Raw genomic sequence first — 27,768 nt, 5'->3', positions numbered from 1 at the left:
CCAACACCTTCCATGATCATTATCTGCTTGTTTCTCTCCCATCATCCCTTCATAAATATCCTGATTGAATATCTCTCTACCGAAATCCCCGTCAATCGAGTAACCCGATCGTCCCAATGTTAATTAAGATACTCCCCTTCCAATAAGATTGGAACGATCTTAAGGTCTCCAATTATTACCGTATATAGAGTGTGATCCACCGAAATATGCACTTGTTCTTACACACACACAAGGGTGAGACTGGGGATGACTGAATGCAATAATAGAGAGTTATCTTGATGGGAACAACAAACAGTCCTTGGATTAGCAGCCCTGCTCAGAATAGAGGAAGACAGACATTACCTGCAGATGTTATCTACGTTCTGTGTATTTAAATACACAAGGGATATCTGGGAGACTGCGTCCTTCATTCATTCATTCTGAGTCTGACCCAATGCCTCATCATGCCTTCCCTTTATTCTCTCTTCCCTATCTTCCACTCAAAAAAGTTCTGAATAACTTTGGAGTTCACGCTATGTAAGTTTAACAATTTCTAGCTAGAGCACGTGAATGATACTATTTTATGTTTTCAGATTATATCTCTCCATGTGCTCTCTGAGATCAAAACGTATTGCAGTTTCCTACAGAGGACCTTCAAAAAATGTAAAGTTGACACTTCACTTTGGTTATAAGCACTGTCTGTCTTTGGCTACAAATACTTTCTGTATGGAAGAAGGACTAAGCACATATTGGCTTCTAAGTGTAGAAAATCGATCGGAGTTCTCTTCTGTAGATCGAAACCTGGCTACTGTAAGAATCGGAAATTTCTGTAAAATTCCCGTTGAAAAGGGAAGATTAGGCTTGAGTACATATTGGGATGATTGTATGGTTGGAATCACTGAAATCGGAGATTATGCTCGTGAAGTATTTAATCAGGATATTTATGAAGTGATGCTTGGAGAGAAACTACCAGAAGATGTTTATGAACGGGCGGCCGAGTATGTCACAAAATCACAAGAGACTATTCATAGCCTTCGCTGTGACTTCAAACCAGAAATCGATAATGATCTCGATTTCATACTTGAAAATTTCAAATACACTGAAATACTCGCACTTGACGTGAATCCATCTCCCGAATATTGTCCAGCAAAATTTCCAAATTTCAACGTCGACCATCTGCATATTTTATACAGTTTTTGGGTCAAACAGGAGCATTTATTAACGATGAACTGCAAGTATATAATTTTGCAAGAGTCGGAATTGAGCAGCAATGACTTCAATGTGTTCCTGAAACACTTTATGAATGGAGGATGTTCTCAGTTGAAAGAATTTAGTGTTGATGTCAAGACACCGATTGATTATGAAGTTGTATTGAATGATGTGGAGTTTGAAGAAAGAGCTAGAGATGTGGAGAGAGTTTATGTCGAGTAAGTGGATTTTGTTGCGTAGCGACTCCATTCATCTAATGTTTAATGTTATTATATATTTTCAGTGAAGAAGAACACCACCATACTCTAAGAGGCGGTCTCGATATCAAACGACCAAGTGATGATGCCAAAGTGACTATCAAGAATTTCTCGAAACACTTTTTGATGATTGTTTGGCCAGATTTCGTTGGAAATTCCTACTGACTCCAACTTAATATCAAATAGAAGACTTCATACTTGCAACACGGGCCTCGCTTTAAACTCAATATTATGTGCTGAAAAAGATACCAAAATGTAGATCTCGGCGAGTTCTATGCCTGTGACCAGCTTCGGGCCGGATGGCTATTCGTTGATGCGAAAATGGTTTTTAAAAAAGCCGTTCTAGCTGTTATTGCTCAAATATAGAACTCGCCGAGATCTACATTTTTGTATATTTTTCTGCTCATAACATTGAGTTTAAAGCGAGTTATGCGCCAGCCCGGTTTACAAATATGGAAGATTTATAATGTTTCAGATTTGATGTGTTTTTGTTCATGCATGTAATATTTGTGGCTCCTGAAATAATAAATAAAGCATTTTTCGCACCAAAACTTTGTTAGTACTCAAAGAAAGATAAATTGAGGGGAGTAGAGAGAAGCTGATTTAGTAAAACAAAGTTTTGGGAGAAAAGAGTGGAGAGTTTGTAGGAAAGAAGAGAGAGATGGTTGGTTTTGCACGCGTATAAATTCATTTTTGATGATTTCAGAGAAAAATGAAAAGAGACGGCAAAGAAAAAGAGAAAACACGTTGATAAAGAGTTCATTGGAACACAAGAAGAAATTTTGAATATAAATGTAAAGACTTATTCTAGCTTATACTTATTCTTACTATCAAAAAACACGAAACAAAAGGGAAAAAAGTGAAATTGGAATTCTTGGATCGGAGATTCTTATATACTGGTACAAATGAAAAGTTTTAAGTGGTAGGATGCCTGGAATAAAAAAGGGAAAAGGCAACGAAGAATAATTTCTGGAATTTGATATTCTGATATACTGTTAGAGGAAATATTAGAATGGGATAATAAATTCTTTCTATACTTGAAAACGCTTCGGATTCAAAACATTTTGTGTCGACTGAGGAGTCTTTTTGCCTCTTCGTATTCTGCATACATAGCGTCTGGAAAACATATTAGTCAACATTCTTTTTTCAGTGCTATAAACATACTATATTTCCTCTTCAAATTGTTAATTTCTTCTCTGAGGTTTCCAGTTTCCACCGCAACTTTCTGTGCGTTGTTTTGCTTGTCGTTTGCAATCGATTTTTCTGTAAGTTTGGGGATAGTTTTGGTATATTTTTGAACACTCACTGTAATTTTCGAAGTGAGTTTTGACCTTATTGAGTTCTTCTTCAGTGGCAATTTTTTCGGTGTTCATCTCTTCAATTTTTTCGTCGATCCACTGGTCTGAAATTTAAAAAATTTTCATATTAGTTATGGAAGAGAGAGAATTTTGAGTTATTTGAGTTGAAACATTTAAGAACTATTCTAACTCTTATACCGTAAAACCTGTAATAGAAGTGCACCCGCTAGCTAAAGTTTGGAGCATCCTATCTCAGTTGTCTCTAAAGATATGAAAAAATTTTCAACTGAAGAAATATTCTATAAATATTAAGCTATGTTTTGTCAGTTAACAGCTTTTTGATATTTCTTCTGGGAACGGAGATATATCCTTGCAAACAGGCACCGTCCGGTGCGTCTCTATTAAAGTTTTTACGGTACGCAACCAGCTTTCAGCTCACGAGGAAAGTCTGCTTAATTTTTCTTCATCTTGAACACTCACCGGATTCCCACAACTGGTTTGCGAGCTCCTGCGTATGGGCACTTTTTTTCTGCTCCTCGATCAGAAGTGACTCTGAAAAAGTAGAAATTTCTTTACATGCCCCAAAGTATTATCCAACAAACCTGCATCCCTCAATTGCTCTTCGAAATGCTGCACTTGAGAATTTGCTTGTTTGAGGGAATTCTCGAACTGCTGAGATTCTTCCGACATCTTGGTTTCTGTAAACTCTATTCAAAAGTTCAAAGAATTTCAGTGAATAACAAACCGAGCTGCTCAATCTGGCTCTTCAGTTGAATAACTTCCAATTCTTGACGTTGAATTGTGTCGAACATTCCATCGTTTTGTTTTCGATGACGCTCTTCGCGATTTTCTGAAAACTTATGAAGCATTTTTCCATATGTAAGTCAAACGAACCGTAGTTTTTCAACTGAACATGCGACTCAGTGAGCTTGAAACCGGTCAGTTGAAGGGTACTCTCCAATTTGTTGATTTTTTCGTTCTGATCTGCTATTTTCTTCTGCATAATCTTCTCTGAACACTTTCTTTTATAACCAACTTTATATGTATCACAACTGACCACTTTTTTCAATAACAGCATTCAATTCAATTGCTAGGATGCACATACTTTTATCGATTTGCAACTTCTCCAATTGCCATTCTCTTTCTCTCTTTTCTGGAAATACTTTATAAAATCTGATATTATCAGAAGAAAAAAAAACTCACGTTGAGTGTTCAACTCGAATTCCAAGTTGTAGACTTTCCATTCGAGTCTCTCTTTTTCTTGAATCAATTCCGTCTCTAAAATTTGATTTTAAGTTTTAAAGACATTTCAAACTTACCGCGTCTTTCAAACTCGGTTCTCAAGATTCGAAATTGATTTTCGAAGTGGGACACGTTTTGTGCTTGAAGTGCTGAAACTCTGGATAAATCTGGAAAACCCCACTGCTGAAACTCACGTTGTCGACCGATCTGTTGGGTCAATTGAGCATTTTTCCAGATCAAATCAAATTTTTCTTCGTTGAATCTCGTTTCTGTAAAACATTATTTCGGGAGTATATAATACAATTTCTGAAAAGAAATGATATTTGGAAGAAACTCATCAAGCCGTCATACCGTGCCGAAGTATATTAAGTTTTGCCTTTTTCAGTTGAAAATGCCAAACTTTGAGAGTGTGTCATAGGAAAACTAACTGTCCCTCGTAATAAATTTTTGTGGATCGAATAGACCAAGAATATAACTCCATTTTTATAGTTGACAACTTTTTGATACAAGCATTCCCTAGAGAGTTATGGTCATTTCAAGAGGACAGCTCAAAAATTGCACTATCGGAAATTTGTCGAGTTGAGGGAGAAATTACTTTGTCGATACGTAACTTGCTAGGGAGTTTGATGACCATTTAATTATTTTTGAGATTTGGTCCAAAGGAAGTTTCCTTTCAAAATGAATTTTACCTTACTTTTATCAGATTTTATCAAAACGGCGAAATTTTTTCATATCAGTAGAAAACGTTGGTTAAGTGTCAGACCATGTTTCTGAATTTTTTCCCGATTAATTTACTTTTGAAGCACCAGTAAGTATTATGAGCCTAACTACGATAAATGTGGAACCATTTCGGGTAGACAAGCGGAAATATCTGAAAATAAATACCTCAGGAACCTTGTCTTTCATTTTTAAATTTCGTATTTTTCTGAGATTTGGCACAAAGGTACTATTAATTATGCTGAATTTGACAAATTTCCCCGTTTATTGATATTCCTTCTAGAAAAATATACAATTTTGAACTTTTGTGTCAGACGGTTTAAATTGCCGATACCTCTGAAAATAAAACTGTAATTTCTCAGTTGCTTTGTAATCAATCTGTCTGACTATGAAACTTGCCAGAAATACTATACAAATTAGGCTGATTCTGACACACTTTACCAATTTTGAACTTTTTTGTCAGACGGTCTAAATCGTCGATATGTCAAAACAATAAAAGATGACTTAGTGTGTTCTGACCTCCAAACTGTTTTTCAAAATAATGAATAACTGGACAGTTTTATGTCAAAATAATAAAAGTAAGATGATGACCTCTATTTCGTTACATTTGGTTAACATATGCAGCACAGTATTGCTCTTTTTAAATTGAATACACAATATGAAACACAACTCACTCTCTTCGATGTACTTCTCTCTCAATTCCTTAATCTCATCCTTCAAATCTTGTTCTGAAAATTATCTTTATTGTCATAACTTCAATATCAACTTTTCCAAACTTACCTTTCTTCGCATGCTCATCAATAGTGCTCTCCACTACAATCGTGATTTCCTTAAATTTTTTCTCTGAAATTAATGAATTCTCTTAAAACAAAAATTTTTTATCTAGAAAAAAAATACCGTAGTTTTTTATTTTTCTCTCCAATGCCTGAATATCTCTATCAGAGATTCTTCGTTCCTCGCAATAATTCACATCTGAAACGTGTTTGTAAGTAAATGCTTTTAAAGAATGAAAATGAACGAACAAGCGAATGTCTGCTTCTCCTTGAGCTCCTTCACTTCCTGTTTGAGTTCTTCATTTTCTTTTTTGAAGTCTCTGTTTTCTTGCTCCTGATTCACTCTCCACATTTCTTGAATCAGGATGTCCCTCTCCTTAATTTCTTCTTCGAGCTGTTGTTCTAAAGCCTACAGGTCGGAAAAGTCTAAAGTTAGTTACATACCCTTCTCCTTGAAAGTCGTCTTCATTTTTTTGGCGTGAGAGGAACAAATGAATTCTGAAAATATGTAGTGAAGTAAAGATAGCTCAATTCAAAAAGTTTGCAACTTACCAGTACGCGCACATCCTGGACAACTCTTGCGGTCCATGTTGAGTTTTTTTGAAAGTTGCTGGAAATAAAAATTACGAAATTTTTGATTAGGTTGAGCAAAATGATCTAGAGAAGAAGAGTTTGAGATTTTATGACCTATGACCTGGTAAAAACAAACATTGATTCAGTTTTTATTACTAAGAAAACAGTGCTAACTGTATTGAGATCCTGAAAGCCTAATTCTCCGAAAATTTTTCAGCAGTTGTCCCCTTCTTTCAACAGTTGTCCCCTTCTTTCTCCCAAACCAGAGAATATTGCTTGTTGCGCAACACTTTCGAATCATCTTCTCACAGACAGACACAACAGACAACCGTCTGTTCTTGGTTCACAAGGTCAAAGTACACAGAGTGCACATGTTGGGTAAAGAAGAACACGAAAATTGTGTTTTTGAATCAACAATATCTATTTTATGTTGCATGCTACTACCTAGTTGGCAATTAGAAACTACTATTTTGAAAGTAATGATTAGAACTAGAAAAGGAAGACTACATCTAGATTCAAATAACTCATGGAATTCGGGTCTCATAGTTAAAATGGCTGAAATACCGTACTATTACAAGACCCATCATAAAAATATGCATGCGCCTTTAACTCAAGCCGATCGATGTTCGCAAACCAATAATAAGCCATACTGTAGAACCATTTAACCATATTCCCACAGATTATTCTCATGGTACCCCGTTGTGCATTATAATCCACACGTCTCTTTTAAGATTTTCCGAGCTGTAGCTGTGTTACTGTAAGTACCCTAATCAACTAATCCTCGCTGCTGGAGAGAGAAAAACGGTGAGCGGGAAATCGTTGCGGTTTCTTTCTCAAGTTTTGAACAGGTGCCTAGGTCATGTGGAGCGAAAACAAATAATAAGTAAGAATGAAGTACCAGAACAGTTGTTTTTAGATGATATTCATGAAACATTGAATATACATGAAATGACAAATAAAAAAAAGATTTAGAAGGAGTTCTACCAATTCCACTTTTTTGGCAGAATTTCTATTTTTATTCAACTATTTAAATATACAGTAAGAGTCACAGTAATGAACACCCCTTTCTCCTTTCTAATCAATTACTGAGGTTTTGGTCAGGAGGCCTTAAATTTGTTCTCTGATAAGAGTGACGCGTTTGAGTTGAAAAGTTTTAATCTGCAAACTTCCTTTAACAATTATTTCGTATAATGGTTGAGTTACTAATTCTAACTGTAAAAGTAACAATGTGCCCAGTTAATACCTCAACTACAAAATAAAGGACAGTTTGAAGAAGAAAGAACACAAAATTCAAAAATGAGTTGAGAATAGGAAAAATTAAAAGAACTCACAGGAATAGAGATAGGAGAAGGAAATGAATGAATGACTTAGGGTCGACCAAGAAAAATGAGAGATAGGGAGGGAGATGTATCATTTCTCACAACCAATAGAGCAAAAAAAGTGCTCGTGGATTCTTCATTTGTTACAACACAGAACGATGAAACGGATAGAGAAGTATGAAAGAATTGTTCTATTGGTGTCTTTGAACGTTTCATTTGAAATTCCTAAAAGTTTAAATAGAGTTAACATATCAACTCGAGAAATATAGAGAAAAGAAGGAACCTTCTCCGATATGTTCTATCAACCCAGAGAAGTGTTGAAAAATAAAAGGAAAGGGGAGGGAGAGAAAGGTGATCGGAGGGTTATCAGAAAAATGAGATAGAAAGAGATAGACACATTCAATGTTTTTGTTTGGTGCAGAATCGGTATCGATACCGATTCTGTACTTTGGAACAAACTTCGAAAAAAAAAGAACAAAAAATGACATAAAAAGATTAAGGCAGGAAAGTCGGTGCTTACCGTGAAACTTTTTCCTAGAAATTGCCAGTTTATTGCAAACTATTGCAAATTCATGGATATTTTGTACTTTCACTACATATTATTGACAGAAATCCATTTTTTTAATCGCTAGCAAAAAAAAAGTGAAATTTCAACCGTCTTGTATCCCTTCGAGAAATATAAAGGAACGAAGGATCTTTCCAGATACGTTATCTCAGAGAAATGTTAAAAAATGAAAGGAAGGGGGAGGGAGAGAAAGGTGATCAGAAAAGAGATAGAAAGAGATAGCCTGCAGAAAAATGTTTGGTGTTTCTTGGTTTTTTGCAAAAAAGATATAGCTGATAAGCATGTGTTCGTCGGTGGCTGACAACTCGTTCAGAGTTCGGCCCTGAGATGAGGTGTGGGGCTCATTGCGGAGTTAGGATTTACGCTCTACCGTACTTTTCCCCATAAAAGTTTCAAAAGTATGGTACCACACACTACAACAAGACCCACACTCTGGCCGAAATCGAAAAACTGCTGTAACTTTAAAAAAGAGATATTGACAAACGGTAAAATGTATCAGATTCAGCAAATTTTGATATGTATTTGTGCCAAGTTTTAGAAAAAATGATAACAAATTTACGGAGAAGTCACTAATAGAATTCAGTAAGAAATACGAATTTAAGCGAAGAGAAGAAATACATGTTTGAAAAACTGTAAGAAAAGAAAAAAGTTGAGAACTGACAGCTGATAAGAGAGAAAGAGCACCAGTCAAAAAAGGATGTCAATCAAAGTAGAACAATGAGACTTGCAAAAATGGATGAGACTCACTATCAGAACATAAACTTTTTTGATTGACAGTGCTGAGAAATCATGAATGTCAAAAAGTAAGAAATGTTGTGTGTGTAAGGAGGAAATATAAAGATTCAGTAGTGCGACTGGAGGTTATGATGACATTTATTGAAAGATGAAATAGACGATCTCCTCTGGGCTTTCATATCAAGCATGGAGGCGGAGTTTTCTGTAGAAATTTTACAGGGAAAGAGACGAGGACGTTGGATGTGAAAAGAAGAACGAAACTGTGGCTAAAGAAAAGCTAAAAATAGCAACATATATTTTTTCGCAAACATTTTTTTATCGCATCACAAGCAATATCTGAAAGATTTCGCAACGAAGAACTTTCTCGAATGTCACAAAAGAACATTGAAAAAACGTTCGGTTCTCTCTGCACGGCTGCGCCCGTTTATTTGTGTAAACACTTCCATCTGCGAGTGAGTAAAAAAATGATTGGATAGCGTCTCATGATTTAGTGTAAAATGTCGGCATCTTCAAAAGGAATGACTGCTATGCAAGTCGGTTTATGAAGAAGGGTGTTTGCTTTCTGAATAAGACTAGGTAACGTTAGGTGATTATTCATCGAAAATTATCATTTTTGTCAGATTATCCACTCGATGAACATCAAATTTGAATCCACGTAAGCGAAAATAGTCATAAACAAAATTTGAAATTACGAAACTGAGGATTTTCAATTTTTCATGTGATCTTTTATCCAGAATTTACAATGTTTTTGTGTGGTACAGAATCGGTATCGATACCGAATCTGTTTTTTTGAAGAAACTTTGAAAAAAAATAACAGAAAATGACGTGAAGAACAGACATTTTCTAGGAATTGTCAGTTTATTGGAGAATCTATCGAATTCATGGAAATATTGTACTTTCACTACAGATTATTCACAGAATTCCACTTTTCGCTAGCAAAAAATTTTGAAATTTTAAACGTTTTATATGCAAAAATGGTCAGCAAATAGTTATATCAAATGTGGACTTTAGGTTTATTCAAAGTCATTATCATTATAACAACTTTCAACGATAAGTAATAGGAATATGGAGGAACAGTAAAAGATTGAGAAACGAATGAAATTTGTTAACAAAGTATATGGGCAAAGAACTATTGAGCAAAGGGTGTTTGTTGTGGAAAGCAATTGGAAACCGAGACAAAAATGAGATGATGGGCGGAATTTGGGTCAAAGAGAAGAGAGGCAAGTATTGAACGAGTAGGGAAAGAAGAATATACCAGCTGGACACAAAAATAAAAGTGCATGATGACATTGAAGATGAAAGTTTTGGTGTACTGAAGTGCAGAGGGAGAGAAACATTGAAGATCTGTAAAACCACGAAAATGACGACGTCAAATTCCTAGTGACTTTGCTTACCATCTAGGAAGATTGGGATGTTGTAGAGAAGAAAGTAGTGGGGGAACGATGTCTGGAGAGAAGGAGGAAGTGACTGAAATATAGATAATTTTATGTTTTGGAAGTGTCTTTAACAACTTACCAACAGAAGCTGTCAAAACAACGGCCAATTGACATATTGATTGTGAATTTGAAGTTGAAGATCAAGAGTTTTATTGATGAATGCGACCTTGCTAATCTGAAAAAAACTCAAAGGGCTTGATTTCGGCCACAAAGTTTTTCTCTTACCGTTTGTGTAAAATTTGAAAGTTTTGAAAAAAAACGCGATATGGTTACCTGGAATGGTTGGGACAGTGTATGGAGAGGATACGGGATATTATCTGAAAATCAGATGTTCTAAGTTTTGTGAGTATCTTGGAAAGCTTACCAGCATTATATGTAGGAGAAATCTAGAAATTAGGAGAATGAAGAAAATGGATGAAGTATTTGGTGAGAAGGGTGTGGAGCTAGAACTGTCGATTAAGAATACGGATGATCTGAAAAACTCAGGGATAGGGATTACCCTTGGTGTTATTTGTTGCTTACCGTAATAAAACATTGGACATTTTTGGAGATAAAGCAAAAGTGACCAGTAGATCGATGAATGAGGGAAATGAATTGAGAGGCTCGGAGGATAATTGATAATCTGGAGGCCTCGATTTTGTACGAAATCAAGATAAAAAATTTTCAAGAAAGTGCAAAGTTGATAGTGAATACAAGAAGTTCTACTCTTTCTTCTTCTTGAACGGCTCCTCCTCTGATTTCTCTGCTGTTCTCTTTTTTGAAGTATGAGTCTCCTGGTTCTCAAGGTAACTGATCAGATCAGAAACCTCGGGGTGCCTGTCGTCAGCCTCTTCATTACCTTTCTTCAGTATTTGAAGCCCGAACTTATTAACCTCAGGATGGCCGTGTTGAGTGACCTTGACGATGTCTTTCGCGAGAGAGTTGATGAGATCCATCTTGTGCTTGTTTCCATTGAAAACAGCAGCGTACTCGTCCCTTAAGCGCTCTTCCAGAGAATCTTGAAAATCCTTTCTCTCTTTCAAGAACTCGTGCTTTTTGTGATCGAACTCTTTTTTGGCTTCCTGGTGAATTTCCTTGTCTTTTTGAAACTCTTGCTTCTGACGCTGGAAGGTTTTGGCATCTTTCTCAAATTGCACTTTCTTCTGTATCAATTCCTCTTTTTCTTCTTTCATTCTTTTCTTCTCAACATTCAATGCTTCTTTATCGCAACGAATTTCCTCCTTCTCTTTCTCTAAGTCTTTATCTTCCTCATAATCCGCATCGTTGTCCCATCCAAGTTCTTCTTCTTTTTCTTCCCTCTCTCGCATCTCCTTCTCCAGCAACTTTATTCTCTTTTGCAAGATTCCGATTCGAACGGACTCATTTGGTTCACAGCTCGATATCGGTATTTTGTTCTCAAGGCGGCCGTGGAGAGTCTCTGAAAAAATCATACTGTTATATTACTAAGATTTCATTTTTTTAACTCACTGTTTTCCTCATTTTTACTTTGGAGCTCTGCTTTGAGCTTGAAGTTCTCTTGTTCCAAGAAAGCAGTCTTTTTCTTGTCCTCAGCTCGCTCCAATTCATATTTTCTTCTGTATTCCATCATCTGCTTTTTCTGCTTCTCGAGGAACTCCAATCTCTTCAGCTTCTCGATGTCGAGTGGCCTCTTGCTGGTTGCAAGATCAGTTTTCTCCTTCTCGAGGCGCTGACAATCTTTTTGAAGATTTCCAATCTGTTCTTGAAAACCTTTCCTTTCGTTTTCAGCCTCATTCAGTTGTTTTTCTGTATTTAAGATTGGTGTTTATTAATTGACTAATAACATATTCGCCAACTCTAGTTGGTGTTACAGCAATTTATTCTATTTCAGCACTCAAACTGAACCGTCTATCAGATTTATCTTCTTAGCTTTCTGTATTATCTCAAAATCAATAACTCACTTTTCTCGGTTTCCAGTTCAGCATTCTTTTCGGCTAGCTGCTCTTTGGCTTCCTCCTCTCTTTTGAAATTCTCTCGAATTGTCTCTAGTTCTCCCTTCAAAACCATTATTGCAGCATCTGAAATGATTTATGTCATGTATAAGTTCAAAATTACTGATTCACCTTTTTCATCAAGTTGGACCACAAGCTGAGTGTTTCTAATCATCAATTCATATTTCTTCTCGTTCCAATCATTCTCTGGAAAAAATGATAGATAATAAATAACCCAACACCTCATTGTAAACCGAAACTCACTTTTTTTATTGCAGTCATACTTCAAATTATCGTTTTTCTGTCTAAATTTTTCTCCTGAAACAATGTTGATAACTTGATATCAAACCAAAATACTTACTTATCCATTCAAGACGTCTATTAGTTTTATCCTTGAAATCCTCCACGTCTTTAAGAACTTTTTCTGAAAAACAGAGCTTCGAATATGTGAAACTTTTAGAAAATAACCTTCTCCAATGACCTCTCCATGCAACTTCTCGACATCCTTTGCTGCAATCTCTCTCTCCTGATATATATTGGTAACTGAAACATATATTTTCATACTTAGATATTAAACGAAAATAAACAAACTTAGGATTTCTATCTTCTCAGTTTTCTCCGCCACTTTCTTATCTTTCTCCGCCAATTCAGCTTTCAGTTCTTCTATTATTGTTTCCATATTTTTTATTGTTTCAGCATATTTGATGTCTTCCATTTTGGTTATGTTTTCAAGAACCTGAAAATAGTTTGAACGATGAGAAGTATACATAAATATGAGATGGATAACAGGGAATGGTATCAGATTGAGAGCGATGGTGGACAAACGAACTGATAGATTCCTAATTACAGATAGATTGCAGGCCGTGAAGATGTTTTTGGGGACACCGAATTGGTTTCTGGATTTTCCGAACAGACAAACAACTAGAAATAGAAAACAATTTCTGCGACAATCTGTTGCGAAATAGTGCAGACGCTCTTCAACTTGATGTGGAAAAAGAGATACATATGTTTTGAGCTGAAACTTAGATTTAAAAAAGTAGGTTGAACAAAAAAACCCATTGATAATAAGTTTGGGAAAGGCACAAAGAATTTAAAAGACTCAAGAAAAGGAGAGATACACTCTTGCTTAGGAATCATGACATCGAAGGAGAGGCCCAGACGACGAGAGCGATTGTACGCCTAAGGACCGCCCATGCCTGAACGTTTATACACAGAGTATCGCGAATGGAGAGTGGATGGTGAAAGAAGCAATAACGAGCAGAGTAACAAGATGTGCATGACGGAAGCGAGCACCTGTGTGGAGTTATGGGACGTGACCTATATCGCTGCAATCGATTTTCTATTCAGAGTACATCTAATAAGAATGAGCAAATTAAAATCAACATTTTTAGAGGGTTACTAATTGAGTGGATGCAATTCCCTTCTCTTCTCCCCTTGGTTCAGCCGTAGGCAAAACGGAAAATGCGTTATTGAGACGCTGAGTGATTTTGGAGATAAAGGGCTTTTTCTGAAATTTTAGAATGGAGTCTGATAAATTGACAAAAATGAATCACTTTTGCAAAAGTTTCAGCCTCAGCGGTAAAGAATGAGCAGAGTTATGAAACATGTGAAAATGTGACTTGACAACTACTGGAAAGCAGCATTAGATTATAACCGCTAGATTCAATTGATCTTTTCTTTGTTTGTATTCACAATTTTTTTCAATAATTAATTTCTTCCTGAACTTGTAAGTATCCTCGGGGTCTTCTTCTCATTTCCTGGCCTCCTTGTCGGCTCCTCACCTCCTACGAGTTTCGGCTCCTCAGGATCCTATCTTCAAGTTTTAGGCTTCTAAGGATCATTACATTTCCTGGGCTCCTCGGGATCCTCGCTTCCAGTTCTGGGCTCCTGGGGATTTGATGGCTTTTTCCCAATCGAACAGCTGAGAAATTGGAGTCTACTCGAGTAGAACGGAGGAAGAACTTTACACGCTGCCATTCTTGAAGAATTTCACACCCTGCGGGTGACGTCACCAGGAAAACCTGTGTACTTGTAACTTTCTGAAAAAAAGGCTTACCTGTAATTCATCATACACCTGTTCATATTCCCAGGTACGTACGTACACATACCGATTTAAAAAATTTTTTGGAAATAGTATCGTTTTAGAATGATAGGGGAAGTCAATTGAAAATCAAATATCCCGTTTTTGGGAGTTTCAATTATAATTTTGTTGGTATAAAGGTGTTCTGTAAAATCATAGGTAATCAGGTGTACATTGAACTAGTTGTACAGGTGTACTGTAGGGGGTACGGTTTTAGATCGGTTGTGTTCAGAGAATTTTTTAATTATAGATAAACAGGTATACTGTATACAGCTGCACAGATAAGGTACTTACGTAACTGGGAATATGAACAGGTATATGATGAATTACAGGTAGGCCTTTTTTTCAGAAAGTTACAGGTACCCAGGTTTCCCTGGTGACGTCACCCGTAGGGTGTGAAATTCTTCTAGAATGGCAGGGTGTAAAGTTCTTCCTCCGTTCTACTCGTTTAGACTCCAATTTCTTAGCTTTTCGACTGTGAAAAAAGCCATCACGTTGTTAAACAGTACTCACTTTGTTCAATACACTCATACTCGAGATTATCGTTTTTTTCTGTCGGTATCCTTGTTTTGTAACAATATCAATTGTGGATTTCGAGACGTCTATTAATTTTGTTCTTCGAGATCTCCGCGTCGTTGCGCTTGTTTGAAATGAAAAACAGAGATTCGAACATGTGAAACTTTTAGAAGGTAACCTTGTTCTTTGACTTTTCCAAAGATTTTTGGGGGCATTATGCATTTATTAGCAAATTATGAATTATGGTTATAATAAGGGGTAAAACATTTTATAAAACTTTGGGAGCAAAAAATCACATACTGATTTGATGGTTATTGGAATGAGAATGGGGGAGTAGGACAAGTACGTCTCTTCCTTTGCGGTTTGGGAGAGGGTTTGAGAGGGAAACCGAATGAAAATATATGAAGATATGACAGGTTTCAGAGAAAATGTCTACTGGAAAGACAAGAGATCTTAATGAACTTTCTCCTCTTTAATCTTTCTCTTCTTTCTCTCAGAATTCGGTGTCCAGTCTTCATCTTCATCCTCGCAATGTCGTTTTTGGCAGTTTCTCACGACCACAACACTTTTAGTCGGTGTCGTAGCCGCCACAGCTTTCAGTCGAACAATCTCCTCGTTTTTCTTCTCATTACTCTCGGTAAGCGTGTCGTTGTCAAGTTTTGTCCGTTTCAAATCTTCGCGATACTCCTTGTCTAGATTGTCTGAAAATATTTCTGATATGTTTTGATAGTGAAGGAAATGTTTCTCACGTTGATGCTTTCTCGTTTTTTCTAGTTCCAGTCGAATCTTTCTGGTTTCCCCCAGAACATTCTCAAATCCTTCCTTCAAGTTGCTCTGAATCCTTTTATAATTCTCAATTCTCATGGAGAGTTCATCTTTTTCAGTTTCCTGACGGGTGATAGTTTCCTCCTGAATGCTGATGAAATCACGAAGTTCGTTGACTTCGTTTTTCAGTTCCTCAATGTGTCTTTTGTGGGCGAGAAGATCAAGTTTCGACGTTTTTTGTTGCGAGTCGAAGTTTTCTGAAAATTGGATTCATAAATTCAAGACGCGTCGAATGTGCGCCAGGTGGCAAACATTAATAAACTCGACACTCTATTCAAAAGTAGCAGAAAACTGCGTCGAAAGCGCTTACTTCGTAATCGAGAGTAAGTGGACAAGAAACGCGTCAAAGGTGCGCCCGATTTGACACGTTTTTTTCTAGAAATACGTACATTCAAAGCAGAAAATTCGCCTTGATTTTTTAACAAAATCAAGACGAATTGAAGTAAACGCGTCAAAGGTGCTCCCGACATCAAATTTTAAAGGAATTTTTAGAGTTTTAATCAGACGACACACCTCTTTCAATTCTTCTTTTCTCCACATCATTCCGAAGCATTTCCTCATATTTCTTGATTTTTCTAGCCATCACTTCACGTTCCAATTTCAACACATGTTTTTCTTCCTGTAACTTCTCAATGAGTGCGTTCCTTTCAGCAACTTGATCGGTACTGCATTTTACGAATTGCTGAATTTGTCTGTCATCTTGGACCTTTCTGGATGTGAACATCTGCAACTTTTGTGTCAAAACGTTGAGTTGCTCTTTGAGTTGGCGGTTTTCAGTGTCCTTATTATCAGGTGGTTTGTTGGTTCTCTGGCAGCTGACATTCATAGCAGCAACACTGTTTTGGAAGTTCTTACTCGCTGTTTCCAATGCGATCTGGTGCTCTGAAATTTCTTTCTATCAGAAAAAATAGACATTTCTAGACCTACCAATAAACCACGGAGCTTTAAAATCCTCTGGCAGAACTGCAAGTAATCCTGAGGCTGGAGTTGGTGATGGAAGACGAAAATGAGCTGGGTAAAGTGGATATGTGCAGAATTGGTATGGAAACGGGAGAGTGCGCGGAGCTCGATTCATTTTGTGGGTGAATTCTGATTGTGTACCTAAAAATATGAAGTTGAAATCCGGTATGTGAGGAGGAGAATGCAAAAATTAGGTTCAGATGAAGCGAAAAAGTAAAAAAAAATATTCAGGGATCAGATGCAGGTGGCGGAAGAAACGAGGTCACACAGTAAATAAAAACGCGCCACAGCGTAGATCACAATTTTTTCGTGTCACTGACACGTAGAGCACAATCTGGTGGAACTGACATGTCCCAAAAAAAAACAATTAAAAATTGATCTACCAAAAGTTGAAAACTAATTTCCAAATTTTGGGAGTTGTTCGAACAAAGATTAGTGGTAGGTCAAATTGAAAAATGTTGAATTTCACTTCTGGCTGTTTCACAGCAACCTACACCTCCAAAATCCTGGGGAGCTTTGTGACGTCGATCTGTCAACAAAGCGTACTATCCATGCATTGACGCTTTAGCGGTGTCTCTGCGTCTCTCGTTTTTACTCAATGTTTCTCGTATTTCAGCATTCGATTTTTTTGATTTATTGCCTTTATATTGAAATGTATTGTGTTTCTTTTCTATTTTTTATTAATCTTAATTAAATAAAAACTCTTCAATTGTTTTAAAAATATTTAATTTTCTAGATATTTCCCGTCCGACATATCGAAACAAGCGGTTAGTTGGAGAATTTCAGAAAATACCGCCAAATATTCTTTCAGGTTATTTGAAGAACGAACGGCATGCAAGAAGAAACAACGACGTTTTTTGTTCACAATTGGAAAAAAGAAGATTGCATTCACTCGGATTGATCTCTTTCTCTTTATTTATCGTATTTCCTCCCGAAATCAAGTGTTTTCTCTTTTCCCTTGAACGTCTATTTCAATAAATTTATGTATGAATTTTTCCGAATATTATCATTTTTTACAGAATTTTTGGACGAAAACATGATTTTCGAATAAGGGATGCGGGGCGAGCGTTCCTTGCACCGAAAACGTGAATTCATAATATATTGTTGTTTTCTTTTTTTACGGGAAGATAGAAGAGAAGAATAGTATTTTTAGTGAACTTCCATGAAATTTATTGACAAAACAGAGCAGGATAATTGAAGAGCAATTCATGATGAACTTATGTTCTAAACAGATTTGAATATTAATTGAAAAATGCTTACAAATTCTCCTTAAGTCACTTTTCATTACTTTTTATGTTATTGTTTTTTTTTTGGGAAGATGGAATATTAGAAGAACAGTAATTTTAGTGAACTTCCATGAAGTTTATTGGCAGCATAGAGCAGGATAATAAAATAACATTTTATGATGAACTTATGTTATCAAAATATGATTATTAATTCATGGAAAATTAATACATAGAAAAATTTATTTTAAAAAACAAATAAAACAATTTTGATTACATAAACTTGATGAAACATACAGAAAAAGAGCGTATAGAAAATATATTTACAGAAAAAAAGCTAATCATGCAATACGTGAAAAAGAAAATAGTCCATTGAAGCTCGAAGTACTGCACGCAATCCATCACTCTGCCGCACGAGAACTCCAGTTCTTCCCATTTCTGTTCTGTCAATTTCAGCAAGTATAAGTCTACAATAATCGCGTACTCTGCAAAACAATATTATTAAAAACAGAATCTATGATTGGATTTTTAAGTTTCAGAACAAAATTTACACAAACTCTGACTTACGGCAATTTATACTCAAGTTGGTCTACTTCAGGGTTCCATGGTTCCAATTCAAACTGATCCACAATTGCGACATTATTTAGACGTCCACTAACTAAGTGGAAAAATGTGTGTAGTTTTGTATTGTTTCCATTCAACCAAACGTTCACAAAATTGATTAAATCATTCTCCCAGAGTCCGGTATCGCTAACTACCAAATTTTCAAAATTCCATCGAAGCAGTTTTGAACCATCGAGCCAGGGAGCTGAGTGAATGAATAAGTTATTCAGGTTGCTAAGTCTGTTTGAATTTTTCAATGGGTTGTTCGGCCACATACTTTTAGAGAAAAGTACTCGAGTTACTTGGAATCTTTCCAAAAATTCATCAACCATGTTTGAATTTACAGATGTGTCAAACAGAGTAACATCTCTGACCGTATTCGTATACGGCAGTTCATCCATATAATCCAGAGACAATTTGAATTGCATTTCTGGTTCAACCCGGAATACTTCACACATATAAGAATGAAGTGCAGTTGCAAATCTTTTCCGTGATGATTGATTCTCTAATAATGCAGTCGAGTCAGGCTCGAAAATTATTCTGAAAATACACTTATGAGACCTGGCAATATACAAGAGTAGTACAATAGTACAACACTGTAAAATATGATACCATCTGAAATAACTCACTTGCAATGAAAATCAATATCTTTCGATTTCAACCAACTCCGTTCTCCTGGCACTATGCCCCAAAAGTGTCTTTTCCAAGTCCAAGTTAACATTGTTGTATTGTTTCTTTTGAGATCTTTAACTAACGCATAACTCATTGTTTCGGGTTCTTCCAAACCGAACACTGAGTAAGTTGGAGTGTGACGCATTTGTGAAACTAGATTCCGACATCTCAATGAACAAAATGATAGGAAAAGGAGTTCAGTGGGTTCCATAAACTTCTGAATATGATCTTGCACTAGCCATGGAAAACTGAGAAATTTCATTCTTCTGGAAAACAAAATAGTAGGGTAACGTATTCAAATCAATAAATCAAATAGAAAAAAGGATTTACAGAAATCAATAGAATGGGTAACGAAACGCACGTAGAATGATTCAAATTTCTCTGTCCGCCGCTCTGTCAACATGCCGTTCGCGGTGAGACCCTCGCTCATAAATGTGAGCGCCTTTAATCGCTCACTCTGCGTTTTTCTCAAACACTCGGCTGTCTCTTCATTACAGGAAAACGACTAATTTGATGTAGAGAAACGATCACTGTGTTCTGGAGGCTGTGATGTTGCCCTCTTCTTACTGCCCGCAGTTGTTTGTCTTCATTATGTACCCAGTTGTTATATTGATTTCTGTATATCCTTTTTCATATTTTCTGTTTAATTTTTCGATTCAAACAGCTTTTATCATATTAGTTTATTGTTGATGAAGCATGCTGTTTTTTATGTTCATATTTCCTAATAATTTGTAGTCAAGAGCAAGAAGTTCTACTCAGATTGTTTTCTTGGGCTTTTCCCATGGAACCTCTTTTTTCCGTGTTGGATAACTGTATGCCCTCTCATGAGCACTCATTTGTTTTATTGATTTCTTTGTACATTTTCGTTGATTGATTTCGAACCCCTCCCGACTATATTATTTTTCAGAAATATGAAATTTCTCAGTTTTCCATGGCTAGTGCAAGACTATATTCAGAAGTTTATGGAACCCACAGAATTACTTTTTCTATCATTTTGTTCATTGAGATGTCGGAATCTAGTTTCACAAATGCGTCACACTCCAACTTACTCAGTGTTCGGTTTGGAAGAACCCGGAAAAATGAGTTATGCGTTAGTTAAAGATCTCAAAAGAAACAAGACAACTATGTTAACTTGGACTTGGAAAAGACACTTTTGGGGCAGAGTGTTAGAAGGATGGAGTCGGTTGAAATCGAAGGATATTGATTTTCATTGCAAGTGAGTTATTTCAGATGGTATTAAATTTTACAGTGTTTTACTATTGTACAGCTCTTGTATATTATAATATCTACTGTGTTTTCAGAATCATTTTCGAGGCTGACTCGACTGCATTATTATGGTGTCATACAGAGAAGCAATCATCACGGAAACGATTTGCAACTGCGCTTCATTCTCACATGTGTGAAGTATTCCGGGTACAACCAGAAATGCAATTCAAATTGTCTCTGGATTACATGGATGAACTTCCGTATACGAATACGGTTAGAGATGTTGCTCTTTTTGACACATCTGTGAATTCCAAAGTTGTCGATAAATTTTTGGAAAAATTTCAAGTAACTCGAGTACTTTTCTCTGAAACCATGAAACCATGCAACCCGTTGTACGATTCAAAGAGGCTTAATAACCTGAATAACTTATTTATTTGCTCAGCCCCTTGGCTCAATGGTTCAAAACTGCTTCGATGGAATTTTGAAAATTTGGTAGTTAGCGATACCGGACTCTGGGAGAATGATTTAATCAATTTTGTGAACGTTTGGTTGAATGGAAACAATACAAAACTACATGTATTTTTCCATTTAGCTTATGCACGTCTCAACACAGTCGAAGTTGTGGATCACTTTGAATTGGAACCATGGAACCCTGAGAGGGATATCCTTGAGTATAAATTGCCGTAAGTCAGAGTTTGTATACTCGGCTACTTCCCGCAACAGTTACGCAGCATTCACAGCTTTTGCAACAGTTACGCGACAAGATTGCAACAGTTCTACAGCAATTAGGAAAAATCAGAACATATGCAACAGTTACACAGCTTTCACGTCACTGCGACTGATGGTTCCCTTGTTTTTGGGGCATGCACCAGTTGTGCAACAATCTCACAACAGTCGCGCAGCAACTGTATATTCGCTCCAATGCAAATTGGAGTTTGGCTGCATTTTTCCATTTTTTCCAATGATTATTTATTGTCTATTTGACAAGTTTTCTCATTTTCCGACTTATTTTTACTCTATTTTTTGAAAATATTATTTTTCAGAAGAAGAATGTGTCTGGATGGCAGAAACGAGTCAGAGAGAGCAGCTGATCAACATAATTCGCCTGTTCGATAAAAAATTTGGACTTTTGATGCGTTTTCAGTAAGAGATGATATAAAAATGTGAGTTGTTTCCCAACCGAATTTCATTGAAATATTCTTTTTCAGTTCTAAAGTCGATGAGCTTGGGGCACCGGACGTCTACAGATATAAGGAACTTGGAAACTTCACCGACTGTCGGTCAACATGGAATTTCAATGACGTTTCTAAGTTTTTTGTTTTTGCTTTTATTTTTTTAAATTTTATATTCTTAAAATAAATATTAATAGTTATTTATGTTATTCTGTTCACAAATTAACTATACTGATTAGAAACGAGAAGCAATGAGCGCATGCAGCACGCCGGCAGCACTGATGCAACAACTGTGCAGCATTCATGCAACACTTGCGCGCCTCTGACGCAGCAGGAGTAAACTCTACGAATAACTGCTGCGTTAGTGCTGCACAACTGTAGCGGAAAGTAGCCGAGTAGTTTTTGTTGAAAATTTCAAATGCAATCGTGGATTCTGTTTATATATTGTTTTGCAGAGTACGCGATTATTGTGAACCTTTTATCGCAGAAATGAACGAAGCAACAATGAGAAGAACTGGAGTTCTCGTGCGGCAGAGCGATGGATTACGTGCAGTACTTCGAGCTACAGTTAGCCATTTTCATTTTCACGTTTTGCATGACTAGTATTTTCTGTAAACCTCTTTTCTGTAAGCTCTTTTTCTGTATGTTTCATCAAATATATATATAATCAAATTTTCTTTATTTTTCTGAGTACGTATTGCATGATTAACAAGGGAACCTCAGGGGGTCGCAAGTTTGGAATCTTTCCAAATTCCTACCAGGTATTAAACGGTGACGGAAACCTTCACCGTCAAACGCTCCTCCGCGAGGAGTACACGGCCGGTGGCCTAGGAAATCACCAATTCTACCTGCTTTAGACCTACATTTCAATTTTTCGACCTATACTTTTTTTTCATCTACACAATATCTTGTACACATCCCCCTCTCAACTTTTTATTAACATTGAGAACCAAAGACAAAAAGAAGGCAAGCACATTGATAATAACAGTCACCATCCCAATCAGTTAATTATCATAATTAATTCAATTATTCTGAGTTGTTGCTGTTGCCTCCTCGAGTTGCCGTTGAAGATTACGAATGAACTCTGAAAAAAAACAAATAAATTCTCATGACTCATTTCCTCCCTACCATCTTTCTGATTCATCTGCTCCTGAATTGTGATGAGCCGCCTGTATCTATCTCGATCCACTTGAGCCTGCTCAGCTTCTTGTCTCATTACACGGAGTTGCATATCTAGCCAACGACTTTCCGTCTCAGCGTCTCCACGATCAGCGCCGTGTATTGCATTCACTGAAAACACAACAATTTTATTCTTTTTTTCTAAATAACTTTCTTACATTCGGCATTCAAGAAGAGATATTTGCGTTTCAGTCTGTCAATCTCATCTGGAAATAAGAAATAAGAAAATGATAATGGAAAACGGAAAAGGTGAACTCACTTCTCAAATCCACAATAGTTGCTCTTTGAGCTCTTGCTTCTTCACGAGCTTCTTTGAGTTGGTTCTTCAAGTTTTCAACTGAAAAAAACCATAAATTAGTTTCAAGATGTCTTCCTCACCTTCGCTATTATCAGGTGCTGGCTCGATACCTGGAGCCTCGATTGATGCCATATACCACTGAAACAATACTGTTTATTAAAAGTGTCGAATCAGGGACGAGAAAATGAGAAAAATCAAGAATATAACGGCAAATCGACCAGCTGCTACTCATTCGCATCTACGTGGAAGCCGACCGAACTGCATTCCAGCCGCTGTCTCTGGGTCTCTCCGCATTACCATATGTAATGTTTGTCTGTTCAAGAATATCGGGTGGGAAAAAGTATGGTATATGATCAACGAGATGCAAAGTGAAAAAAGAGTTTTGCTTACTTACAGCACCGTGAAGTAAGATATTATATACAATTTGGCCTTTTCAGTTGAAATTGACCAACTTTGACAGGGAATTTTGGTGCCATCTCATTGTCCGAAGAATTTTATTCTGCGTGGGTTTGACAGAGCAAAAATAGCATATTGTTTTTGTAGTTGACAGCTTTTTTGTACGGACGCTCCCTAGCAAGTTACATATAGACAAAATCCAGTTTCGTGCAAAATAGAGTAATTTTTGAGCTCTCCCCTTAAAATGACCATAACTCTCTAGGGAGCGTCCGTACAAAAAAGTTGTCAACTGCAAAAATGATGATCAACTTTTGTTCTGTATAATTCATTAGAAATGCACTCTCAAAGTTGGTCATTTTCAACTGAAAAAGGAGATTTCGAAATTCGACTTTTGCAAAAAAGTTACTAAATCAACTCTTTGTTTACCCAGTACGGTAAAAAAGTAAAATAGATGAAAACATCATAAATTTCTTTATGACATCCCGAGTAATAGTTATATTACTTTCAAACAACTGCACGAATGGTGTCCCTTCAGTCGAATACACATACACATGTGATGTCCACACATAGTGTGCGTAGGATAAGGGTGAAAAAAAGGAGGAAAAGAAGGAAATTGGCAATTCGTAAGATTGAAATTATAGGTTCCTAGAATTTAACCTTTTCGTGTTAGGTTTCGCAATATGGGGGAAGAAGATTGACGAGAATGGGAAATGATGACGTCATGGTGTATCTAGATTTGACGCGTGTGAGCTTGATGACTCCTCGAGATTCATCCATTTTCTCCAGATATGATGAAATTTCGATACAAAAAATTCGAGAGAATTGGAGACGCAGAGGGAACAATTCATAGCTGCCGGGTGACAGTCTCACACTTACGAAATCATTTTGCATACGGAAAATTTCTTTTCTTCTGCATATCTTTGGTTTGTACCAAATGTAATTTTTCATTTCAGAGTTTATTGACATCTTCCATATTCTCTAGTAGCTATGACAGACAGCGAAGAAGGTAAACTTAGTCTTAAATTAAGAATTTTTTTCTCAAATTTTTAGTAAAAAAGCTGAAACAACAGCTCGAGGAATCAAAAGCTCGTGAGGAGGTTCTTAAAGAAACAGAAGAGGATTTGAGGACTGAAGTTCGAGCTTTGCGTGATGAAAGGACTCGGGCATTTCACACGATTCATTTTTTGAGAAATCAAGTCGTCGATAAACGAGAGAGACTTGAAGACGTCGAGGAAGAGAACGCGGTTCTTCGGGAGCAGATTGAGCTAAAAGATGGTATGATATACGTAGTGTCGGGTCACTTATTAGGGCGGCACGCTTCTTACTAAAGAAAATTATGTGCGATATTGAAAGACACAGAGAAAAAGAGACATTTTTAAGGGTATTTCGGTGGAGCGCTGTTGTAAGAACTCTGCTGCGTTAATAGTTCATGTGTTTTTCAGCGATTATCGAACATCTTCATCGTCAACTTGAGCGAGGGAATGCTGGAAACAACTAATAATTGTTTTCTTTATCCTGTCTTTTTTTGGTAACCAAATCTTAATAAATAAATTGCTTTTGGAAGTAATTATCTTTCTGTAAACTACAGTAAAAATGCCGAAACTCTCGAGGGACAAGTTCTTCAGGCTTGTGAGTCATATTTGAATTTCTTTTTCTTTTGTTACAAATAGTTTTGCGAGCGGCTGCGAGTCTCTCTCCCTGTTTTTGAGTAGCGATTGGAATTCGCATCATATCGATTGTGTTCTATGCATACTGGAAATCGAACAACGTGGAGGTTTCGCAGTCTGCTCCTTCTTTCTTTCTCTGATTCTCCTAACTGTACATATTTCTCAGCACACGCCACGGTGCGTCTTCCTCCGTTGCATTCTCAAGGTTTGTCGCTGTTTTCTACTGCTGGCTGAACTTTCAAAATGGCTGATGCTCTGAAAGAAGAACGTAAGTGACTTAAAAAATGAATGTGTTAATTCATTCATTTCCAGTGGAAAATGTTAAGAAAGAATTGTCTGAGACAAAGGAACAACTCGAGCAGGCTCGTGCTGAGCTCAATAATATTCGATGTAAGTTCTCTGTCTACTCACTTCAAAGATTAAATCTATCTTACTTCCAGTGGGAGTGATTGACCTCCAAATGAGCGTCTATGGAGCTGAGTTAGATGTACTAGCGGAGCAATTACGCAAGGACATTGGTAAATAAATACATGACTGTTACAGCCGCTCTACAAGATGCTGATGGTCTTGCTCGAGATGCAGCAGGTGAAAAATCAAATTTCAGATTTCTGTAAGCAACCGAGATATTTTAGAAACTTCCCGCGAAGTCATCCGTGGAGTTGGAGAATAGCTGCTTCTCCACTTCTCTTCAATTTTAATTGGAATGTTAAAATGAATAAATCACTTGTTGAAAAAGTGAATTTTTATATATGACGTACACACTCTTAAACATCTAAACGATATCCTACATTAAAGCCGATCAGATACAGTATAGTCTCTACCGTCCTCCTTCTCCTTCCTTTTCATAGCATCTGCTACCGTACCCCGTCAGTATATGTATTAGGCCTCTTGTATGCAGACACCCTTACATCCCTCCCGTCACACAGTGGTTCAATGCGTGTACACCAGAGTTGCATGGAATTCCGACTTCCGACTTCCGACTTCCGACTTCCGGGCATTTTTTCCATTCCGACTTCCGACTTCCGACTTCCGGATAAGGAAAATCACTTCCGACTTCCTACTTCCGACTTCCGGATAAGAAATTTTCACTTCCATGCAACTCTGGCGTACACCCTTATTTCACAACCACATGGTCTCGCGAGTCTCCCCCTCTCTTTCCACCAAAAGTGTTTATACCCATCGGTTTTGTCATGTGGAGGCTATACACAGTTTGTCACTGTTTTTTTTTCGCTGCTTGCCGTGATAACCTCCACAAACCATTCATTTTGCTCACAAATAATTCATTATTTGTGCCCTTCTTTTATCACTAGTAAATAAATGAGCGGTTCTAGAGATAAACTGAAGTGGTTGAACAGTAAGAACAGAAAATGTATGTGAATCGATAGAACAGAGAAAATTAAAACTGTAACAGAAAGGAAAGTAATAATTCGAAAAAGTCAAGAATTAGAAAATGTTCGGAAAGAAGTAACGGGTATTGGGACTAGTCATGCAATTTTGAACTCAGAAAAGCAGAGGTATCACACAGAAATCACAAAAATATTTAGAGAAGAACAAGATTAAATAGGAGACGGCATTGGCGTATTCGTCGAAGGATCCTTCAGTTTCTTCTGAGTCCTAGCTGATGACGGAGATGGTCGATTACCTCTGGAACTCAAAATTTTAAGAAATATATCTCTAACCTAATGAATCTTACGACGACAAATGACCAGTTCCGCGTCAAGTCTCACAACTTGCTGCTGGAGTTCGTTGGCTCCATGAATAGTGTCCAAGAGCTCTTGTTCTTGATTGTTCACTGGAAAAAAAACCTTTTTAAATTTTAAACACTTTTTGTGGTGTGACTTACAGTGAGCTTCCACAAAGCGAGAGATGTCGTGATGACGATTGATAATATTCCGCAGCAATTCAATATGAGCTGGAATGGAAACAGATGTTTGAATTTAGTTATCAATTTTCAAGCTTTTGTACCTCTGGAATGCTCTTCGGACTCTCTTAGAGCCCTCTCCCTATTCAGCGCTTCTTCGAGTTCTCTTCTCAAGCGTTGAACTGAAAAAAGCAAATTAAAACTTTTAAGTTTTTGGGGGTTTTCTCACTCTCTTGGTTTTCAGCCATTCTTGAGTTCGAGATAGTTCAGATAACCTGAATTGATTACGTGAAACCAAAAAAAATGGAATCAGAAGGATTCAACATAAATTGTGTTTGAATACATTCAAGTAACTACTGGATTAGCAAATCAAAACTACAAAAAGAGAAGAATGAAATTTTGAAAAAGGGATTGGCAAGTAGACAACCTGCAAGAGATAAGGCGAGCCCAAATGAGACGGATGAGTGGAGCCCGAGTTAATGAGGAAATTTGAGATGTCTAGTTACGTAAAAGATGGGGGAGACTTTAAAAATTTTGGATTTTTGGAAATACTTTCGAAAAAAGGGAATGATTTGAAGAAAACGACCAAGTGACTTATTCTAAAAGCTACTCGAGGAGGCTGTAAGAAAATGTCAAAAAAATGAAAAAATAAAGATATTTTTGCCCTTTATATCACCTTTTTCCTTTGTCCGCGCCTAGTACCACACGCACCTAGCACCGCCGCGCCAGACACTTCAGGCATGTCTCAGAGGGGCCTAATTATATACTTGAATGCGCATTGCAAACTTTTGAGCTCTTCTTGTCTATCATTATATCTAGGTCTTTTATTTTTTGAAAAAAAACTTGAGGAGGGGCTCAAAGCCGTGTTACTCTGTACTTGGGCACTAATTGAGGAGAAAGTGCAAGTGTAAATGTCGGAGTGGGACGAGTGGCTCTGATTTTTCTGAATTAATAGAAATGTCAAAATTACTTTTTCAGATTTTTTTACGTCACGTCCATGGAAGGATTCGAAGCATATTCTGACGAAGCATATGCTGGATTCAGCTGGAATTCTCTCA

General features: G+C 36.9%; 9 protein-coding genes across 9 annotated transcripts; 3 read left to right on the top strand and 6 right to left on the bottom strand.

Moving 5' to 3' along the window:
- Positions 1–433: 433 nt before the first annotated feature.
- On the top strand, positions 434–1,610 carry GCK72_006986 (uncharacterized protein; the record flags this gene model as incomplete). Its single annotated transcript, XM_003109980.2, has 3 exons — positions 434–516; positions 573–1,406; positions 1,472–1,610. The coding sequence occupies 3 exons, from the start codon at positions 434–436 to the stop codon at positions 1,608–1,610; spliced, it is 1,056 nt and encodes a 351-aa protein (XP_003110028.2).
- Positions 1,611–2,499: 889 nt separating this feature from the next.
- GCK72_006985 (uncharacterized protein) lies at positions 2,500–6,064 on the bottom strand (the record flags this gene model as incomplete). Its single annotated transcript, XM_053725921.1, has 16 exons — positions 2,500–2,561; positions 2,610–2,708; positions 2,752–2,847; positions 3,224–3,295; positions 3,346–3,441; positions 3,489–3,593; positions 3,638–3,754; positions 3,801–3,896; positions 3,947–4,021; positions 4,180–4,254; positions 5,377–5,430; positions 5,483–5,545; positions 5,600–5,674; positions 5,725–5,877; positions 5,920–5,973; positions 6,028–6,064. 16 exons carry the CDS (start codon positions 6,062–6,064, stop codon positions 2,500–2,502), a joined length of 1,329 nt encoding a protein of 442 aa, XP_053590115.1.
- A 4,740-nt stretch (positions 6,065–10,804) lies between these two features.
- Positions 10,805–12,767, bottom strand: GCK72_006984 (uncharacterized protein; the record flags this gene model as incomplete). The annotated part of the gene is made up of 8 exons (XM_003110204.2): positions 10,805–11,520; positions 11,571–11,867; positions 12,023–12,139; positions 12,185–12,259; positions 12,317–12,370; positions 12,414–12,476; positions 12,521–12,595; positions 12,644–12,767. The coding sequence occupies 8 exons, from the start codon at positions 12,765–12,767 to the stop codon at positions 10,805–10,807; spliced, it is 1,521 nt and encodes a 506-aa protein (XP_003110252.2).
- Positions 12,768–15,101: 2,334 nt separating this feature from the next.
- On the bottom strand, positions 15,102–16,548 carry GCK72_006983 (uncharacterized protein; the record flags this gene model as incomplete). The annotated part of the gene is made up of 4 exons (XM_053725920.1): positions 15,102–15,349; positions 15,398–15,670; positions 15,987–16,355; positions 16,401–16,548. 4 exons carry the CDS (start codon positions 16,546–16,548, stop codon positions 15,102–15,104), a joined length of 1,038 nt encoding a protein of 345 aa, XP_053590114.1.
- A 1,445-nt stretch (positions 16,549–17,993) lies between these two features.
- GCK72_006982 (uncharacterized protein) lies at positions 17,994–19,076 on the bottom strand (the record flags this gene model as incomplete). Its single annotated transcript, XM_053725919.1, has 4 exons — positions 17,994–18,141; positions 18,224–18,464; positions 18,537–18,799; positions 18,889–19,076. The coding sequence occupies 4 exons, from the start codon at positions 19,074–19,076 to the stop codon at positions 17,994–17,996; spliced, it is 840 nt and encodes a 279-aa protein (XP_053590113.1).
- Positions 19,077–19,959: 883 nt separating this feature from the next.
- On the top strand, positions 19,960–21,912 carry GCK72_006981 (uncharacterized protein; the record flags this gene model as incomplete). Its single annotated transcript, XM_053725918.1, has 3 exons — positions 19,960–20,147; positions 20,233–20,820; positions 21,765–21,912. 3 exons carry the CDS (start codon positions 19,960–19,962, stop codon positions 21,910–21,912), a joined length of 924 nt encoding a protein of 307 aa, XP_053590112.1.
- A 419-nt stretch (positions 21,913–22,331) lies between these two features.
- On the bottom strand, positions 22,332–22,918 carry GCK72_006980 (uncharacterized protein; the record flags this gene model as incomplete). Its single annotated transcript, XM_053725917.1, has 5 exons — positions 22,332–22,393; positions 22,438–22,599; positions 22,647–22,694; positions 22,748–22,825; positions 22,897–22,918. 5 exons carry the CDS (start codon positions 22,916–22,918, stop codon positions 22,332–22,334), a joined length of 372 nt encoding a protein of 123 aa, XP_053590111.1.
- Positions 22,919–24,169: 1,251 nt separating this feature from the next.
- Positions 24,170–24,680, top strand: GCK72_006979 (uncharacterized protein; the record flags this gene model as incomplete). Its single annotated transcript, XM_053725916.1, has 3 exons — positions 24,170–24,188; positions 24,233–24,457; positions 24,625–24,680. 3 exons carry the CDS (start codon positions 24,170–24,172, stop codon positions 24,678–24,680), a joined length of 300 nt encoding a protein of 99 aa, XP_053590110.1.
- Positions 24,681–26,528: 1,848 nt separating this feature from the next.
- GCK72_006978 (uncharacterized protein) lies at positions 26,529–26,958 on the bottom strand (the record flags this gene model as incomplete). Its single annotated transcript, XM_003109956.2, has 4 exons — positions 26,529–26,641; positions 26,693–26,761; positions 26,815–26,892; positions 26,940–26,958. 4 exons carry the CDS (start codon positions 26,956–26,958, stop codon positions 26,529–26,531), a joined length of 279 nt encoding a protein of 92 aa, XP_003110004.2.
- Positions 26,959–27,768: the final 810 nt, after the last annotated feature.

This window comes from Caenorhabditis remanei, chromosome II, assembly GCF_010183535.1.
Source record: "Caenorhabditis remanei strain PX506 chromosome II, whole genome shotgun sequence".
Taxonomy (NCBI): Eukaryota; Metazoa; Nematoda; class Chromadorea; order Rhabditida; family Rhabditidae; genus Caenorhabditis; species Caenorhabditis remanei.
Note: the sequence above shows the minus strand (reverse complement) of the source record. Positions and strands in the feature narration are given on the sequence as shown.